Source organism: Eumetopias jubatus, unplaced genomic scaffold, assembly GCF_037043125.1.
Source record: "Eumetopias jubatus isolate StellerSeaLion01/CBP00866 unplaced genomic scaffold, mEumJub1_p1.0 scaffold_8, whole genome shotgun sequence".
In the NCBI taxonomy this organism is placed as follows: domain Eukaryota; kingdom Metazoa; phylum Chordata; class Mammalia; order Carnivora; family Otariidae; genus Eumetopias; species Eumetopias jubatus.
This window is the reverse complement of record NW_028274814.1, coordinates 78,469,240-78,488,602: the sequence shown is the minus strand read 5'-3', so window position 1 is coordinate 78,488,602 and position 19,363 is coordinate 78,469,240. Positions and strand designations below refer to the sequence as shown.

Here is a 19,363-nt window from a genome sequence, read left to right as displayed (position 1 = left end):
CGTGAGGTCCTGCATGACCTAGCCCTCATGTCATCTTTGCAACCTCAGGGCCATTCCTCCTTTCTGTCCTTCATTCCAGAATGATAGAGGTACTTCCACTTCAAAACCTGGCTCTGCCTCACCTCCTGCCTGACCCTCTACCTAGAAGGGCTTCCTCCTCTCCCTGCTTTACCTGAATAACTCCTGCTCCTTTCAGTGCTCAGCATCATGGGGGGCGGGGGAACGTTTCCTGCAAGCCTGGGTTAGACGCTCCTCATGTCCCCACAAGGTCATCTTCTTTCCCAGTCACAGCGCTCTTCACAAGGCGGTAATGACCTGCTTGTCAGTCCCTCGCCCCTACCCCAGACTGGGAACTCCTCGAGAGCGGGGACCCTGGCTTACTCCCTGCACGTAGCACAATAATTGACTGACAAAGATCATTTTAAACAAACTCAGAAATGGATCTTGACTTGAAGGCAAGGGCAGGATGGAATAGAGTTGGAGGGCATTGTAGAAGTGGACATTTTCAAGCAGGGTGGAGAGTGAGGGTGGCAGAATCTGATTTGCTAGCCAAGTGTGTCAAGTAGGTTTAGGTGGGTGGCAGGGCAAGGCCAAGGGCAAGACACCACTGAGGGAGATAATGAACCCTGGCAAACAATGATGGTGGCCTGGACTAGGGTGGTGGCAGTGGAGATGGGGAGAACAAGACAGACTTGAAAGAATTAAGAAGTAGAATTGACAGAATTGGAGGGGTAAGAAAAGAAAGGAGAAGAAGATGAGGTGTTCTAATTTGGCAGCAGAAGTTCTTAGTGGTGCCTTCTTCTAGAGTGGGGAACCCCGAAGGAAGAACATGATCGCAGGTGCAGAGGGAAATGAGGAACTCTCCTTTGGACATGTTGAGTTTGAGGGGCCTACGGCACATCCAGAAGGCACCTGGACATTCAGGGCCGCCATAATAGAAGTTGAGAAGGAGTGGATGCAGAACTAGAAGGATAGACAGGGGTCAGAGATGCCAAGATACAGGATGCAGAAAAGAAATGACTAGAGACGGGGCGCCTGGGGGGCTCAGCCGTTAAGCGTCTGCCTTCGGCTCAGGTCATGGTCCCAGGGTCCTGGGATCAAGCCCCGCGTCGGGCTCCCTGCTCAGCGGAGAGCCTGCCTCTCCCTCTCCCACTGCTCCTGCTTGTGTTCCCTCTCTCGCTGTGTCTCTCTCCCTGTCAAATAAATAAAATCTTAAAAAAAAAAAAAAGAAATGACTAGAGGCAAGGGGGAAGTACTGCTGAGCCCGCTCCCCACAGGCATCCCCACTTCCACAGACACAAATGCACTGGAGATATTTCTCTTGACAGCAGTTTTATTTGATTCACAAGTGAAACTCGGACCCTGGCCCACTCCACTGGTCATGGGATAATGGCAGGAGGAGAACAGATCTGGGGATCGCCAGCCTCTTACTAGGACTCAATAAGGTGGAACATACAGGTCATATATATATGTGTCAGGGCAGGGAGAGAAGGGCCAGGTACTGCTGGCTGGGTAGGGCTTGGCCACAGGTCAGGGAAGGGGTGACTTGTGCCATCCCCTAGACACATGCAGAGCTGAGAGGACTAATTCAGTAGAGGTGTTGGGGTCTGGGACTTGGAGCAGGCCTAGGGCAGGGTAGGGAGCTCTGGACCAGTGGGTTCAGTAGCTGTGAGTAGAAGACTTGTCCAGCTCACTGCGCTGCTCCTTCTGGGACTCAGTCACCACCTGCTGGGGCAAGGCATGTGACGGGCACAAACCATTCAGCACCACCCTCCTTTGCTCTCCTGTGGGGTAGGCTGTCTCCTTCTCCAGCAAAACCAGCTGAGGCTCCTATCTGTCCACCTTCTCTATCGCCCTGTCTCCCTCCAGCCCCAAAGACCGCTAACCCGCAATACTCTAACATCGGCGGCAGCCAGGTTGGGGCTCAGAAATAGTGTGGGCAATGATGGGGTCCTGGGCTCAAGTGGTCCATCTCACCTCCCCATCCCGGGTCTCAATGGTCTTGATCAGAACCATCTTCCTGCCATGGCTGTCCTGAGGAGGCTCCACCTCAGGCACTGGAAAAAGTAGGATGACGGGGTGGAAGAGAGGAGGCTTGCGGTGTCCCTCCTCTTAAGCCCTCCCTCTCATCTCTGAGGGGAGGGGAGTGGCAGGGCTTGGGGGCACAGACTAGGACTCAGTCGTTCCTGGGCAGAATCGATCCCTGAGCAGAAGCATACATAGCAAGAGTCTGGTCGGGGCAGAAGTGGACCAGGGGACAGGCAGATTGGAAGCCAGGCGTGGGAGACTCACCAGTCGTCTTTATGCTTAAGGATGCAAAAGAATGGACCGGCACGGAGATCCTGGGAGCGAAGCAAGGGGTCAGCGACTGGACCCAGGCCCCGTCCCTTCCCTGAACACCCAATCCCTACCACCCCTTACACTCTCACCCTCCAGCAGCCCCGCCCCCTACCTGCTCTCCTCGCCCTCCAGCAGCTTTCGGTAGGTGGCGATCTCGATGTCCAGGGCCATCTTGACGTTGAGGAGCTCCTGGTACTCGCGCAGGTGCCGGGCCATCTCCTCCTTTAGCTGTCGCAGCTCCTCCTCGAGCCTCGCGGCACCCGCCTGGTACCCGCCCGCCTCCAGGGCAAACTGCTCCTCTAGCTCCCGCAGCTGTCTGAGCAGCGCCTCGTTCTGGGAGGGCAGCAGGGGGTCAACTGGGGGAACAGCCTTCATCCTCCGCCCCCCGCCCCCAGGCCCGGGCGCGAAGTCGGGTACTCACCGTGCCGCGCAGCCCGTCCACCTCACAAGTCAGGCTCTGTATCTGGCGTCGGGACTCGTTCATCTCCTGCTTGGCCTGACGCAGGGCCTCGTGGTTCCGGTTGGCGGCGTCGGACAGGTCCGCGTACTGCGGCGTGCGAGGCAACACAAGCCGTGAGCTGACGGCACGCGCGCTCCCCGCAGCGCCCCACTCGCCCAGACCCTCCCTCGCCCTCCCGGGCTCTCGCACTTTGGACTTGTACCACTCCTCTGCCTCCTGCAGGTTCTTCGCCGCGATGCTCTCGTACTGCGCGCGGATGTCCCTCAGCGCCGCCGTCAGCTCAGGCTTCACGGTGGCCTCCACCTCGACCTGCTGCACCTGTTGGCTCTCCACGCTCACCTGCAGGTCTCGCAGCTCCTGCCGCCCAGGACAACAAGTTGTCGAGGTTGCCGCGCGGATCCCATGCGGGCCGCGCAGTTCACGCACAGAAAAGAGAAGAAACGCTCGAATGAACAGAAGGGGGCGCCAGGGAGTGCAGCGCACCGAGGACTGAGCGCACGTCCCGCGCCCCGGTGTGCTCCAAGCCCGCGGCCAAGTGATGGAGTGCAGTTCCGCTGCTCGCCACCAGGTGGCGCAGGGGTGGGAGTCAAACCACCTGTAGAGGGCGGGTTGAGGGGCTGCGTCTACCCAGCGAATCTCACTTCTCTTCCTTCGGGCGAGTCCTCCCCTGCATTCGCCAATCTTCTCCAGCGCCTGCCTTTCAGCTCCAATGAGACCAACCTGCAACCTTCGAAGCCTCTACTGACACTCGGTCCACCTACCTCCTCGTGTAGCTTCTTGAGGAACTCAATCTCATCCATCAGAGACTCAATCTTGCGCTCTAGTTCCAGGCGGGACAGGGTGGCGTCGTCCACGTCCTTAAGGGGTGGCAGAGGGGGTTCAAGAGCAGGGAGGGACTGCTCAGGCCGAGGAAGGGCCAGGCCCTCCCTGCCTGTCTCTGGAGGCTTCTGGTCGCCTCCTGGCGCCCACGCTTGTCACCCTAGATGCGCAGGCGGGGGTAGACGTGGGGAGACTGCGCTGACGTGGGGCCCGGGCTCACCTTGCGGAAGAGCACGAGGTTGTGTTCCGCATCCTCCCTCTTGCGGGTCTCCTCCTCCAACCTGGCGAGGAGAATGGGCAGAGGCTGAGTTGCAGGGTCACCGCCCAACCATCCGCCCGCGCACCCCAGGGTCTAGGTTAGAGGCTGCTACTGTCCAGGACTCTGAGGAAGGAGGGGTCTTCAAGCTGCCCGACTTTCTCTCTAACGGGCTGGGAGCTGAGATGGCACCCCCTTTATACACAGGGCAGACATAGTGGCTCCTCCCTCCCCTCTCCAGAGAGGCAGCACGGTGGTAGGAGGAGGGCGGGTGTGTGTGGGGGGGACGGTGAGAGCCCGCGGGCGAGCTTGCTCCCTGCACGCGCCTGGGTAGACGAGGGGAGCCACTCCCTCCGGCGGCTGGGCGGGCAGGGAGCCGAGCGAGGAGCAGCCGCCTCGACGGCCGCCGCCCAGCCCCGGCCCTGCCCCCTGACCTCTGCTTGAGCGCCGCCAGGTCCTCCGCCAGCCCGTCGCGCTCCACCTGCACCCGGTCGCGCTCGCGGCCCAGCAGCTCTAGCTCCCTGCGCAGCTCGCGCAGCTCCTGCTGGCACAGCTGGTCGGCGCGCGCCGGCTCCTGGCCCCGGGCCTGGCTCAGCTCCCCGCGCAAGGCCGCGTTCTGCTGCTCCAGGAAGCGCACCTTCTCAATGAAGTTGGCGAAGCGGTCGTTGAGCTCCTGCAGCTCCTGCTTCTCGTTGCTGCGCGTGGCCAGGAACTCCTGGTTCAGGGCCTCGGCCATGGAAAAGTCGAGGCGCTCCGAGGGCAGGCGCAGGAGGGCGCCCGCGCCCGCCCGGGGGCCGCGGAAGCTGCCCAGGCGCACGGAGGAGCCGGGGGACGCCGAGCCCAGCAGGCGGCTGCTCGAGAAGCGGGAGCTGGACGCATAGGAGTAGGCCCCGGGGGACAGTGAGGGCGGTGGCCCGAAGGTGCGGCGGTAGGAGGTGGAAGTGACGCTGGCTCGGAGGCCCGACGGGTGGCTCATGGCGGCCGAAGATGGGCAGTCACCCCTGGCAGAGCTGGTCCGGGAGCTGGGAGGGAGCTGCAGACCGCTGCGAGGCGGCTTTATAGCCTTGCAGGCTCAGGGGGGGCACGGGCAGCTCCTCCCACTGGCCTGACGGCGGGGCTATGTGGGGAGGGGGACGCCCCACCCCTGCGGAGCAGCAGGAGAGCCGCACCCTCCCTCCAAGGCTCTTGGCACCCTGCCTACTTGATTCCCCCTGTTGCTGGCGGGGAGGGAAGCGGGCCTGGCGACCACCGGCAGGCCTGGGATGGGGGTCAGCACCTTCCAGCAGGCATCCAAAGCGGGAGCCTAGGGTGGGAGGGCCTGACAGGAGCTGGGGTTCCCGCTTGAAAGAGCTGGTAAAAATCGGAGATGTGCAAACGTAGAGTCATTACACTGTCCCCCTGAAATTAATATAATGTTAGGTCAGTTATACAGCAGTAAGAGAAAGGGGGGGATGGGAGGCCTGGAGTTTGAAGGGCAGGCTTCTGGCGCCTGAGTGGTGAGGAGGTGGCCCAGGGCAGATGGAGAGTTGGCCTGGCTTCAGCCCCAGGGCCTGTGCCCCCACTTGTCCCCTGAAGGCTAGATCCTGATTTTACCTGCTGTCAGCTACCTCTCTGTTACCACACCCAGGGAGGAATGGGGGACAGGAGGGCGAGCGAGCTCAGGGGGTGGGGAAGGGCTGATCCCTCCGTAATCCCCAGAGCCCCGTGGAGGTCTGCTGCCTGGCGCCAGCTCTGCAGCTAATGGACTGGCCATTTCCCCTCCCCCTCCTCTGGACACTTGGCCAGGGGGTTGCCTGCTGATGGCTCAGCCTTAAAGACACAGCTCCCAAACCTGGACCTACACCAGGCCGCCACAGGGTCGGCCCGGGGGGAGGGGCGTGGAGGGTGGCTGGGCCCAGCTCTGGGTCCCACTCCAGAGGGTCTGTGCCCGGCCAGAGGCCGAGCTGAACGAGCCAGTTGTAGGCTGTCCAGCTTTACTGGATTCTCCCTTCCCCCAACCAACGGCTGCTCAGTCATGGGCCTTACGGGAAGCAAAGTGATTCCTGAGGTAGGAAGGGGAGGGGGCTGAGGGCAGCAGCTGCTGCCAAGGCTGAGAGATGAATGGACTGGCAGGAACCGGTTACCAGTATTGAGGAGTTCAGGTACCCAGGGATGGGCGGGGCTGGATGGGGAAGAGATGGAGAAAGAGAAAGCGTCCATCGCTGGTGGTCCAGGGACTGAAAGAGGAGAGAGAAGGCCCCAAAGCAGATCCACAAGCCTGTGCACACAAACAGATGCATATGCATAAGAGCACTACATCACCTATAGGCACACACATCACACACACACACAACCACACATCCCTTCCGGCCCTCCCCCGCCCCAGTTTTCAGGAAGGCTGACGTCTGGCCTTTGCATGTCTGTGGCTTCCAGAACTCAGGCACAGGCCGCCCCGGAGCGGACAGAGGCAGCTCAGGTGGTCTGCAGGAGCCAGGGTGCTGAGGCCCGCTGGGTTTGCCAAGAGCCATGGGGCTGCCGCCGCCGGGGACTCCAGGGCTTTCCTGCTCGGACAGGTCCACCTCAGACAGGCCCTGAGGACTAGAGCTGGGCATCTGGGGAAGAAGGTTTGGGACTCCAGGCTGGATCTCTGGGTGAGGGGGTGAGGAGGGCGGCTCCTTGGCCAGCCAGCTCTTCAGCATTGCAGGGCAGAGGAACCTCCCCTCCTTTGTGTGTCCTCTGAGATGGGCCAACGCCCGCCTGCTCACATCCCTACCGCCTTCCTTCACGTCTCCTCTCCAGGCCCCTCCTTCCTTCCGGGCCATTAGTCTCTCCCTGCACAGCTGCCAGGTCCTTCTCCTTGATGGGTCTGGTTTGGTTGCCAGGGGAATGGGGAGAGGGAGGATGGGAGAGAGGGAACGGGATGGATAAACCCGGGCCTGTCCCCCTGACTTCTAGGAGTGGGGAGGGGTGCGGCCCAGCCTGGGCTGGGGGTAGGGGCTTGGCGGCTGTGGGGGGCGGGGCGCAGATGCTGGGGAAGTGTTGGTGCTTTGTGCCACAGCCCTAGGCTCTGAGCCCCAGCTGCCCTTGGCCTGGAGCCCCATGGACCCCAGCCCAGGCCCTGCCCTGTCCCTGTCTGCTGTCCATGGGGAGCAAACTGGGAGCCTGAGCTGGTCCTTCCCAGGCTCTGTCTTTATAGGTCACTGCTGGTAGATCTGGGCCTTTGAGCGTCGCGTAGAGGCCCCTTGGGCTGAGCCCAGGCAGTTGCAGGTGGAGCTCCCAGCCTTTCGCTGCTTAAGCTCCCAGCTCACCACCCCGGTGCCTCAGAGGAGAGGGGACCAGGGCCGCCTCAGCAGGGCTCAGGGAGCTGTGGAGGGAGGGAGTGAGGTCGGGGCCTGGGTGGGGGAAGCAGGCCAGCCAGCATGTCAGAGAAGACTCCCCCGCTTACTCAGAAAGAGCCAGGAAGAAAGGTAGGAAAGGGTCACAGTTAAGAGCCAGGGCTTGGGCATCCAGCTGCCAAGCTTCCCATCTGACTCCAACATTGTATGTTGTAGGAATTTAGGCTTGTTACAATGCCCTTCCATGTCCCCCAGTAAAATGTAGATAATCGTAACCTCTACCTCATACTGTTGCTGGGAGAATTAAATACTTAGGACACATATGATAATGGCTGAAACGTAAGTTAGTTTTACTATTATCATTCTTGATCTCCCAAGTGATATTGCCAGCTGCCGAATGCAGTGAGGATCTGGACTTCTCTTGGAGTGTCTCCGCTAGTGGCTGAGAGCGGTTCTGGACCCAGGGCGGAAGGAGCCAAGGACTGCCTGGCTGATCTTTCCCCACTGTACTGATGAAGACATGGACTCTGGACAGACCACCTCGGTGAGATCATGGCTCCTCAATTTAATTAGCTGTATGCTTTTGGGTTTGGGTGAGTGATTTCCCTCTGTTCACTCCATTTTCTTTATCCATAAATAGGGCAATAAGAATTGTACCTTCCTCATAGTATTGGAGGATTAGCTGAGTTATAATATGTGAGGCATTTAGTGCATGGCACGCGATATGTGCTGTACAAGGATTAGCCAGCTGCTCCGGTAAAGGCTTGGAGAAAAATGACAATTAGATGCATTCAGGGGTTTGTCAGGAAGGTGAGCAATGAAGTTTACTGGGAAGTGCTACCGAACAACAGGCCAGGGACTCAAAGCTGGATGAAGAAAGGGTGTGTTGGCAGGTGAGGGTGGGAGACTGGGAGAGTAAAGAGGTCCATAGCTGGTCTCCCAGGCAAGGCCAAAGAACAGTCCTAGTACAGGGGAATTGAAAGAGGCACCGAGAGGGTAGGAAGTTGTTTTCAGAGAGTGAGATGCATGAATTTGTGATTCTGGAGCTGAGGTATTGATGAGTGGTAAGATTTCCAGGGTGTTTTTAAGGGAGTGGGCAACGGAGGCTAAAGTCAAATGAAGGAGAAGGTCATGGGAGAAGAGATCAGGCCACCAGCCTGGGCACTTCTGAGCTGTGTGACCCTTGGCAACTTACTTGTCCTCTCTGAGCTTCCATTTCTTCATCTGTAAAATAGAGATAATGACACCTCCATCCCTGGGTGTTGTGACATGTAAGTGAGATCTAAGTACTTCGTGTACTACTTGTGCATGAAGTAATTAGCATGTCATGAGGCTCATAGCAGGTGCTCAGCACTGTTGATGGCCTTCTTCCCCTACCGGGAGATGGGGAGGAAACTGAGACACAGAGGACCCATGCCATAGCCCTGATTACTTGTAATGAAGTGTCAGCTGGGGTCCCCCTGCCCTTCAGAGATCTAGGACTGGCTCGACCTCCAGTCCACATCCTGGGGATAGTCCAGTGTCATCCTCAAGATCTCTTTGCCTTCCTAGTGCACCCTTTACGCCCCTAGCTCCAAGTCCTGCTTCCCCTGTACTGGCTGACTATCCAGCCGATTCTCCCTGGTGCCCAGATGTGGCACTTGGCACCATCCCGTGGTTCTGTGGGTTCCTTTCCCCGTCACTTAGGTAGAACTCAAGGCTCAGAGGGACAAAATTGCCTGTCTGAGGTTGCACAGCAAGCTAAGAGTAGCTCCCTCTGCAGGAAGGCACATCCTGATGGGTCAGGAGCTGCTGATGTTCTGGGCTCTGGCCCTGTAGGAGCCAAGATGAGCCTCAGCCGGGAGGATTCCGGCTCCACACTTCTCAAAGTGGGTTCTCTCCCAGGCTGGTCCAGCCACAGGGTCCCCGCTGACTGACTGGCTGCACCAGGGTGGAATCCCTTCCCCATTATCTCCCTCTGGGGGCTCCACTCCTCCCAGTTAGGGGGCACTCTGGGCATCTTTTCCATCCCATCATTTTTCTCACTGTATCATATAGTAATAGCTAACACTTCCTATGTGGCATACATTTTATACATGTTATTATTTTTAATCCTCCTAATCACTCTACAGCATAGGTACTATTATGATTCTCATTCCACAGTTGAAAAAACTGAGGCCCAGAGAGGTTAAGCAACTTGCCCAAGGTCACACAGCTAGAAAACTAGCACTAATCTGTTTATATATCTGACTCCCCCATCCCTGACAATATGATCTTTGAGGGCAGGGGTCGGGTCTTAGTGACCTTTGTGGCTGTGGAGTATAGCGTAGGATCTAGGTCAAATAAATGTTGGTTAAACTGAAGGAAATTCTGAGGCCCCTGAAAAAAATCTTTCCCATGATAGCTGGTCTGGAAAATAAAGAGAGATGTGTTGCTGCCACCTTCTGGTCAGAAGCTAGAATGACATGTTTGCAGTCTGAACACCTCTAAGACTCAAGGTTCACGGAACATTGAAATTTGGGGAATTCACCATTATTGGACCTTCTTTCTATAACTGAGAAAAATTCATAAGGGTGTGTAAAATAGAATAGCAACACTGGTATTAGGAGTTCAGAGCCCTGATTCCTAGGAGCCTCCTCTATACCACCCCAGCAGCTCCCACCGCCAAGCAAAAAGCCAGGGAAGCAGGGCAAAATCTATTCTCTGCCTTCAAACACCACCCCCAGCACCCTCATCTTCTCCTGTGTTCACCATCTCCAGTCCTGCCCCATCCTAAAATCACATCTCCACTTGCCTTCCTGACCTTTCCAATCAGCTACCCCTCAGCTGGAGAACAGGAGAGCAGCTTACGGACATGGAATGCTAAGTGAATTTTCCTTCTCCCTGCGTGGCCTGAGGACTTGACAGTCACCTGAGGGACTGTTAAAAAGTAGATTCCAAGCCTCCTGCAGGTCTCCTGATTCTCTAGAATCCGCATTTTAACAAACTTCCTAGGTGATTTTTAATGCACACGAACATTTGAGTGAGTTCTGGGATTAAGTTTTTTCTTTAAACTGTCCATCTTTTTTCCCCATTTTATTTTGAAGAGTTTCAAACCCAGAGAAAGTTGAAAGAAGCCTGCTATAAACACCACTCTACCTTTCTCCTGGACTTACCAGTTGTCAATATTTTGCCACAATCCCTTTGAAATTAAGATTCAGGCATCATGATATTTCACCCCCAAATACTTCAGCATGCATCTCCTAAGAACAAAGATATTTTCCTATGGTACTATTAACCCACTCAAGAAATTTAACATTGATAGAACAATATTATCTAATAAATAGTCCTATTAGAATTCCCCCCAATTGTCCTAATAATGTACATCCTAACTATTTCCCCCAATCTGGGATCAAGGATCAAAAATTGTTTTTGGTTGTCAGCTGGGCAGAGGGAAGAGCCAGAGCATAGGGGTAAGCCTGGGATGAACCTGGCATGTTTGAGGAGTTAGAGAAAGGTCGGTGAGGCTAGAGCAAGGTGGGTGAGGAGAGAGGGAAGGGTGACGTTAGAGGTGTGGGAAGGAGTCAGGGCATGCCGGGCTTTGTAAATCAGAGTAAAGAATTTATAGCTTATTTTATTTTAATGCAATGAAAAGCCATTGGAGGGTTTTAAGCAGGGGAATGACTTGATCTGATTTATGACTTTAAAAGGTCAATCTGAAGACAATTTCAGAATTGGGACATTCTATAGTACAACAATTCCTAGACCCTTTAAAAAGTCAGTGTCATTTTTCTTTAAAGATTTTATGTATTTGAGAGAGAGAGAGTGCACAAGTGGGGGGCGGGCAGAGGAAGAGGGGGAAGCAGGCTCCCCACTGAGCAAGGAGCCCGATGTGGGGCGCGATCCCAGGACCCTGAGATCGTGACCTGAGCCGAAGGCAGACGCTTAACAGACTAAGCCACCTAGGTACCCCAAAAAAGTCAGTGTCATCTTTTTAAAAGGTGGGCATATTAATTTCCTAGGGATGTCATAAGAAATGACCACAAACTTGGTGGCTTAAAACAACAGAAATTCATTCTCACAGTTTTGGAGGCCGGAAGTCCAAAATCAAGATGTTGCCAGGCCTGTACCTCCAAAGGCTCTAGGGGAGAATCCTTGGTTGCCTCTTCCAGCTTCTGGTAGCTCCTGGTGCTCCTTGGCTTGTGGCCGCATCTCTAATCTCTGCCTCTGTCTTCACATGACCTTCTCCTCTGTGTTTGTGTCTTCTCTTTTCCTTCTTATAAAGACACTTGTCATTGGATTTGGGGACCCAGTTAATCTAGGATGATATCAAGATCCTTAACTACATTTTGCAAAGACCCTTCTTCCAAATAAAGTCACATTCACAGGTTCCCGGATGCTGACATATCTTTTTAATGGGCCACTCCTCAACCCACTACAGTGGGAGATTGTTCTAGACGAAAAAAGAGACCAAGATATACAACAACTAAATGCAATGTATAAACCTAGATTGGGTCCCAGATTTGAAGGGGGGAAAAGCGCTACTGTAGTAATTTGTGTATTGTAGGCTGTGGAATGATTATTCTGTTTTTAGGTGTGAAGGTGGGAATATGATCGTGTAAGGGAATGTTCTTGTTCTTGGCAAGTGCCCACAGGAGCACCTTTAACAGTAAAGTGTCCTGACTTCCCAGGCCTTCTTTCTAGTAGGTCAGTTCCATTGTCTTTGATGCTATTGTGGTGCAAGGCAGAGGCTCTGGCTACTGGGTGAGTGAGACCAAGGAGCAGGTGCCGAGTTAGTCACCGCTTATCAGAATAGAAACTAGGCCCTCACCTTGGCCTCCACTTGATTCTGCAGGTCTCTTGGAAGGGACTGTGCCTGATGAGAGCTTCTCCCTACTCCCAGGCAGAGGATGTTGTCTCCACAGTCGGAGAGACCCTGGAGCAGAAACTTCCCTCCTCTAAGCCTATGGTCTCCACATGGAGTTGGTCTCGCCAATCAAACATGGGTGCATGGGGTCCCCTGACCTCATTTCCTAGGAGCTCCCCCATGGGCTCAATGCCTTTCAGTCAGTTTACAATTGGTAGGTCATTCATTGGTCAGTAGGTCCCTGCGTGGGGAGGAGGTAGGGCCACCCCATGTGAAAGGATGAAGGTCAAGGCAGGAGTTCTTCCTGGGCCAGCAGATAATGAGCCCTGTAGTCCTGAATAAGCCTGATGCTCTGGTCCGACAGCACGATCAGTGAGAACATTCTGTGCTGAGTTGATTCTAAGGCCCTGAAGGATGGCGGGGATTTGGATGGCTAAACTCTAGGGAACATGAAGAACAACAGCGCCTTAGTGAGGCTAGGGCTGAAGAGTTTTGTGGGAAGGCTGTGGGCATCCTGAGCAGGTGGGACTGGTTTATGGAGGGCAGGAAAGCTAGGCAGAGGGGTTTACATGCAAGATGGCTCATGTTGCAAGGAAAGAGCACCTAACCACAAATCAAGAAACCGGGTCCCAGGCCTGGGCCAGTCACTGGGCCGTGCTGTCCACATGGTTAAAGAAAGGGGTTGGCTTAAATGATCTCTGACATTTTTTCCAAGCAGATAGGTTGTTGAGTAGAGGACTCAAGGAATAAAAGAAACATTTTTAAAAAATCATGGTGGGTCTCAGAGCACACTGCTCCCCAGGAGCTTGAAGCTCTTCCTTCACAGGGTGATGTGCCAAGATCCTCTGGATGAGGAGCAGCAGTCCCCATACAGAGAGGGGAAGAGATGGGAAAAGCAGGGGCAGCCTGTCTTGGGCTGGTACCAGAGCTGGAACATACGTGTGATCTCATCTGCAGCTGAAGGATCCACTTTCAGAGTAGACCACAGTCAGGGAGTCCAAGGAGGGCAGTGATGTCCTCCCTAAACCCCAACTCTCTGTTGATTCAGAGTGCCCGAGAGGAGGTGTGGACTTGGTGCTGGCCCACCTGGCAGACTCCCTTCCTCCAGACAATGTCTATGAGCCCTTTAGTCTGGTCCTGCGGAAGGTGAGAGCAGGAAACTCTGGGGCACCTGGCACTCCTCCCCCACTCTCCTAAAGAAGATGCTGTGGTGGGAGGTGGTACTTACAGTTCCACGGGCTGCGAAGACGCGAGGAGTGGGGGGGCTGGCCAATGGCCTCAGCTAGAGGAGCCCTGGTTGCCCCTTCTCTAAGCAGGCGCAGGCTGGAGCACACGCACGCCCATCGGAGGAGGCAGGACAGCGGTTCCTGCCCATCAGGCCAGCTGCCAGGAGGCTCCTTTCTGCAATCAGGATACCCTGCCATCCATCTCACCCTACCTCCTGTGGGGAGAGGCCTGGTGACAGCTGAGCAGTCAAGTTCAAGGAGTCCGATACCCTACAAACTGCCCTGCCTGCAGGCCACGCAGACAGTCCTCTGACAGCCGGGCCCAGCCGGGCCTGCGCTTTGGGAGCCTGTGCATCAGCTCCAACTGAGCCAGCCCGGTGCCCCTCTTATATTAGGTAGTATGCTTTTGGCAGGAAGCAATAGAAAACCCAACTCAGAATGTCCTAACAATAAGGGGATTTAAAACCTAATGTGAGACGGGAATCCATCAAAATCCTAGAGGAGAACACAGGCAGCAACCTCTGTGACCTCGGCTGCAGCAATTTCTTGCTAGACACGTCCCCAAAGGCAAGGGAAACAAAGGCAAAAATGAACTACTGGAACTTCATCAAGATAAAAAGCTTCTGCACAGCAAAAGAAACAGTCGACAAAACCAAAAGACAACCAACAGAACGGGAGAAGATATTTGCAAATGACATATCAGATAAAGGGCTAGTATCCAGAATCTATAAAGAACTTATCAAACTCAACACCCAAAGAACAAAGAATCCAATCAAGAAATGGGCAGAAGACATGAACAGACATTTCTCCAAAGAAGACATCCAAATGGCCGACACACGAAAAACTGCTCAACATCGCTTGGCATCAGGGAAATACCAATCAAAACCGCAATGAGATACCACCCCACACCAGTCAGAATGGCTAAAATTAACAAGTCAGGAAAGGACAGATGTTGGCGAGGATGCAGAGAAAGGGGAACCCTCCTACACTGTTGGTGGGAATGCAAGCTGGTGCAGCCACTCTGGAAAACAGGATGGAGGTTCCTCAAAAAGTGGAAAATAGAGCTACCCTATGACCCAGCAATTGCACTACCGGGTATTTGCCCCAAAGATACAAACGTAGTGATCCGAAGGGGCACCTGCACCCCAGTGTTTATAGCAGCAATGTCCACAATAGCCAAACTATGGCAAGAGCCCAGATGTCCATCAACAGATGAATGGATAAAGAAGATGTGGTATGTATATATAATGGAATACTACTCAGCCATCAAAAAAAAAAGAAATCTTGCCATTTGAGGGGCACCTGGGTGGCTCAGTCGTTAAGCGTCTGCCTTCAGCTCAGGTCATGATCTCAGGGTCCTGGGATTGAGCCCCACATCGGGCTCCCTGCTCGGCGGGAGGCCTGCTTCTCCCTCTCCCACTCCTCCTGCTTGTGTTCCCTCTCTCGCTGTCTCTCTATCAAATAAATAAATAAAATCTTAAAAAAAAAGAAAAAGAAATCTTGCCATTTGAAACAACATGGATGGAACTAGAGGGCATTATGCTAAGTGGAATAAGTCAATCAGAGAAAGACAATTATCCTATTATCTCACTCATATGTGGAATTTAAGAAACAAGACAGAAGATCATAGGGGAAGTGAGGAAAAAATAAAACAAGACGAAATCAGGGGCACCTGGGTGGCTCAGTTGGTTAGGCGACTGCCTTCAGCTCAGGTCATGATCCCAGGGTCCTGGGATCGAGCCCCACGTCGGGCTCCCTGCTCAGCAGGGAGCCTGCTCTCCCTCTCCCACTGTGTTCCCTCTCCCTCTGTGTCTCTCTCTGTCAAATAAATAAAATCTTTAAAAAAAAACAAAACAAAACAACATCAGAGAGGGAGATAAACCATAAGAGACTCTTTTTTTTTGATACATTATCTTCTTTTATTCAAATACCAGTCTGATCACACATGGTCCAAGAACACTCAAATAATAAGCCACATATAAACAGATGTTAAAGATTGGTCTTCAAACATTATAGCCAATGAGGCCACGCTTGCCTATGATCTCGCCAGCATAAAACCACATCCACACCTCGGTGGCCACCAAACCATTCAGCAGAGCTTCCTTAACTGTGAGCTGTTTGAAGCTACCAGTTTGAGCACTCTTGACTATTTTTTTCAGGCTCTGAATAGCTGTAGGGATCTCAGCAGGGGTTGGAGGAACCAGCTCAACCTTGGCATAGTGCCAAAATGGGCCAGTTGAGGCTTTGAGTAAGTCACAGCAGCGTTCACCAGCGCCAGGGCCTTCTCCACGAGGTTACGGACAAACTGGGCCCTAGTTCCAAGCTGGAAGGTCCGTCGCCCAGCACCATAAGAGACTCTTAATCATAGGAAACAAACAGGGTTGCTGGAGGGGAGGGGGGGTGCAGGGATGGGGTAACTGGGTGATGGACATTAAGGAGGGCATGTGTTGTAATGAGCACTGGGTATTATATGAGACTGATGAGTCACAGGCCTGTACCTCTGAAACTAGTAATACATTATGTGTTAAGTAATGGAACTTAAATTTTTTAAAAAAGAAAAAAGCAATAAGGGGATTTTTAATCTCACATAATGAGAAAGCAAGAGGCAGAGAAGTTTCAAGGCTGGTTAATTCAGGGGCTCAACATCCCACCAAGAACCCAGGTTCTTTTCCTCTTTCTGCTCTGTCACATCCAGAGTGTTAGCTTTTGTCCTCATGTTTGTCCCCTCATGGTCATAAAATGACTGCAGCACCATCAAGCATCATGTACTCATGCAATAATATCCAAGTATTGCAAGAGACAGAAAATCCTTTCCCTGCATTCCTTTTCAAGAGCAAGGAAATTTCTCTAACAACATCCTCCCCCCAACCCCCAACCAGCAGACGTTACCTCACCTCTCATTTCCGGAACTGCATCACGTGCTGCTCCCTTAGCCAATCCCTGGCTAGAGAACTGGAATTCCCTTCATCGGCTGGGGCGAAGATTCACCCCGGTGGTGGAGAGGCCCAGCTTGCCCTGATGCCCACGGGTGCCCAACACCTGAACAGAACCAGGCTGTGTTGGCAGGAAAAGCCATCAGCTGGGGTGGCTTTGGGGTAGATGGGTAACAGTGGCGGCCACATGTGACAATCTCTTCAGACGTGGGGCCCATACCGCCTTGAATTAGGCTTGTGCCTCTGTGACCTATCTCTACAGCACGGGGAGGGAGGTGGGAGACAAAAAAGCTAAATATAAACCCTACGGTATCCAGCACAGTGACTTGCACCAATTAGGTTCTTGGAAAATACTGAATGAGTTAAACTGAAAAATGGAAATGATTGTTATAATAGTATAATGGGATGTGATTACCTTTGCCCAGGGCATTTTAGTGTTAGTTTACTGTCAGGCTAGATATGTCCTGTGAGCCAAATGAGGTATTTGGTAAGAACAGAGTGTGGGGAGGGAGGTGAAGGGTGACAGCAGTGACACTGAATTTACACCCACCTCCTCACCCTCAGTGAATTAGACTAATGCGTGAATCTAGACAAAACTCTTGTGTAATTAGGATAGCTTTACATTTTGCTCTCATTTGAAAGCGAATGAGAAAGAAATCTTCTGGTGGTGAGACAGGTGTTTAAAAGCATTCTGTCTTATGACTCAAGAAGACAAGCCTCTAGCAAGGGTCGCTGCTGCTGTTTCTTTCCTGCTGCAGACTCAGAGGGAACGGTGGAGGAGGGAAAAACTGTTTTCCCAGAACCCGCTCAGGACTGACAAACTCCGACACCAGGCTCTTGAACAAATGGGACAGTGACAGGCTAATGAGAGTCAGCAGAGAGGACTTCCTCCATGGGGGAGAAGCTGGGAACCTTCTCCACCCCAACACGCGGGGGCTCTATTCCCTTCACCTTGCGCTGCCCTGGCATTGGGCTCCAGGAGCGCTCTGCCTGGGCTGTCTCTGCCGGCTTCACCTTGTGGCCTTGGCCGACAAGAGCTGACCGTCCTGGCCCCGGCGCTCTGGGCGTGAGCTGTCCCGTCCGCACGGTGGCTGGTGTCTTCTCAGGAGTCCGGGCGGGTGGTAGCAACTCTCTGACCACGAGCTGAGAATGGATTTGCTGAGTTCAGAGAGAGGCCTGGACAAAAAAGCCCCTTCACTTGGAGAAGCTACAGCCTGGACAGTGGGAACCGGCTGGCCTTGCCACTCTGGGTCATCCTGCCGCCACTGGGCTTGGAAATGGGGCTCCTAGAAAGTGATCCGACGAATGCCCCAGGCAAGGGCTGCAGGCAGGGGCTGGCCGCGGGTGGGCTTCAGGCCCAACACATCCCAAGATGTGGCCCTCGTCCTCCCTGGGAGACTACCCGGCAGAGTGGAGTGAGCAAGGGCTTTGGAATCGGAGTTCTGGGGTCAAATTTTGGTTTGACCTCTTGTTCTGTAGCCTTAGGCTAGAGATTGAAGCTCTCTGGGTTTCAACTTCCTCAGCTGTGGAAATAGGTATAACATCACCTCCAAGGGTGTTGTGAAGATCACGAAACACTCCTACCCTGACGGAGCCTCCCCTTCCTCCCACAACCCAGAGTTGCCACACACTTTCCAGAAGTCAGAGGCCTGAGGACGGACTCTCTCCAAGCTCGACCCCACTGGCCACAGAACACAGAACAATAAGTGGGCAGCCTGCACGTGTCCCTCCTGGTCATTCTCCCCTCACCCCAGCTCAAAGCAGCCATGCTTGGGCCCACAAGGCCCTCAGTGGCCAGCAGCCTCCACGGGGCAGAAGCAGATTGCTCCTCTGGTCAGGTCAGTTGAGGGCAGCCTAAGCCCTCTGTCCACACAGCCAGAATCTGGGGCCCCAGCCAATCTCGAAGCCTGCACTCCGAGCCTTTCTCCATTTATCCCCATCAAACCTCAGCAGCATCAGCCGTGGCAGCCGTTCTGAGTCCAGACTTTCCATTTGTGCTCAAGGGCAGATCAGATGGTTGTCAGCCACAGAGCAGTGACCTAGACCTTGGGGTATATTTGTTCTTGCTGCAGGCTAACTCTATTCACTCTCTCACCAACACAGGAGGGGAGAAAAAAAAAATCATTGCAAGGACAGATCCCTCCTCAACCACTGGCACTTTGCTCTTCCAATTCCCCAGGCTCTGTTCCACTGGAATATTTTTTCTCAACTAAATTCTTCTCTCTCTTTCACCCCCACACCATTGTGGCTGCTTAAAGGTTTCCAACCTTTTTCATGTCTTGGCACATGTAGAAAATAATTTATCTGTAAAGGCTTACTGAGGTCATTGGAGGGGTCGTTCCTGGTTAGGGCTGACTGGCCCAGGGGCTCCAGGCTATCTTCAGGTTTCACCAGGCTGTTTTGAAGACTGAGGGATTATACTTGGCAACCCCTAAACCCCATTCTCAGGGCCCTGTGCTTGGGAAATGCTGGCTTAGCGAATGGACCTCTCAGGTACCACGGGGTGTCACACTTGGCTGAAGCTGGATGATGTATCCACTCCTTCTCACATGTGAGTGCCCAGTGTCTTCCAGAGCTCAAACTGTGGCAATTGGCAGATCTCCTAAATTGGGAAAACCTCCAGGTGCCCCTCTGGTGGCTGGACTGCCTGGCCTTTTGGAGGTTCATTTTCATCCCTGACCCCGCATGGTCTGGCTGCTAGAGGAATCTGGCCCATCCGATAACCAGCAATAGCTGTCTCTGTGCTCAAGGATGGGGCTGGGCTGGACCTTGCTGCCTTGAAGGGCGTTTAAGACCACGGCCGCTCTCAGAAGAAAGCTGTTTGGAGCCTCCCGGGGCACTAAGTTGAAGCACCTTGGGCAGGAGGCAGTACTGTGCTCCCAGAAGGAATGTGTATGTTTTTTAGATGCTTTCCTCAGAGTCGGGTGAAAACACCAGTGGGAAAAGGAAGAAGGGAACGGAGCCCCCGTGGAATACAGTCAGTCACGGAGCCAAGGCGAACACACCTGCAGCTCTGTAGCAGTCCCCCATCTCCTGCCACTTGTGTGACGTACCCACTCGGGCCAGCACCCAAGCACACAAACTAGCTCCTCCCTTCTGCCTGAGGCCCAGCCCTTCCCACTGCTCGGTTCCACCTTATCGGCCACACTACTGGTCCCCGAGTACCCATCACCACGCCGTCCAGCCACTC

General features: G+C 53.9%; 1 protein-coding gene and 1 pseudogene across 1 annotated transcript; both read right to left on the bottom strand.

Moving 5' to 3' along the window:
* Positions 1–1,344: 1,344 nt before the first annotated feature.
* On the bottom strand, positions 1,345–4,851 carry PRPH (peripherin). Its single transcript, XM_028125632.2, has 9 exons — positions 4,310–4,851; positions 3,840–3,900; positions 3,562–3,657; positions 2,990–3,157; positions 2,762–2,887; positions 2,453–2,673; positions 2,293–2,342; positions 1,978–2,057; positions 1,345–1,725 (listed from the first exon to the last, which is right to left on the bottom strand). Exons 1-9 carry the CDS (start codon positions 4,849–4,851, stop codon positions 1,660–1,662), a joined length of 1,410 nt encoding a protein of 469 aa, XP_027981433.1. The 3' UTR covers positions 1,345–1,659.
* Positions 4,852–15,140: 10,289 nt separating this feature from the next.
* LOC114225711 (ATP synthase F(0) complex subunit g, mitochondrial pseudogene) lies at positions 15,141–16,391 on the bottom strand (annotated as a pseudogene).
* Between the last annotated feature and the right edge of the window lie 2,972 nt (positions 16,392–19,363).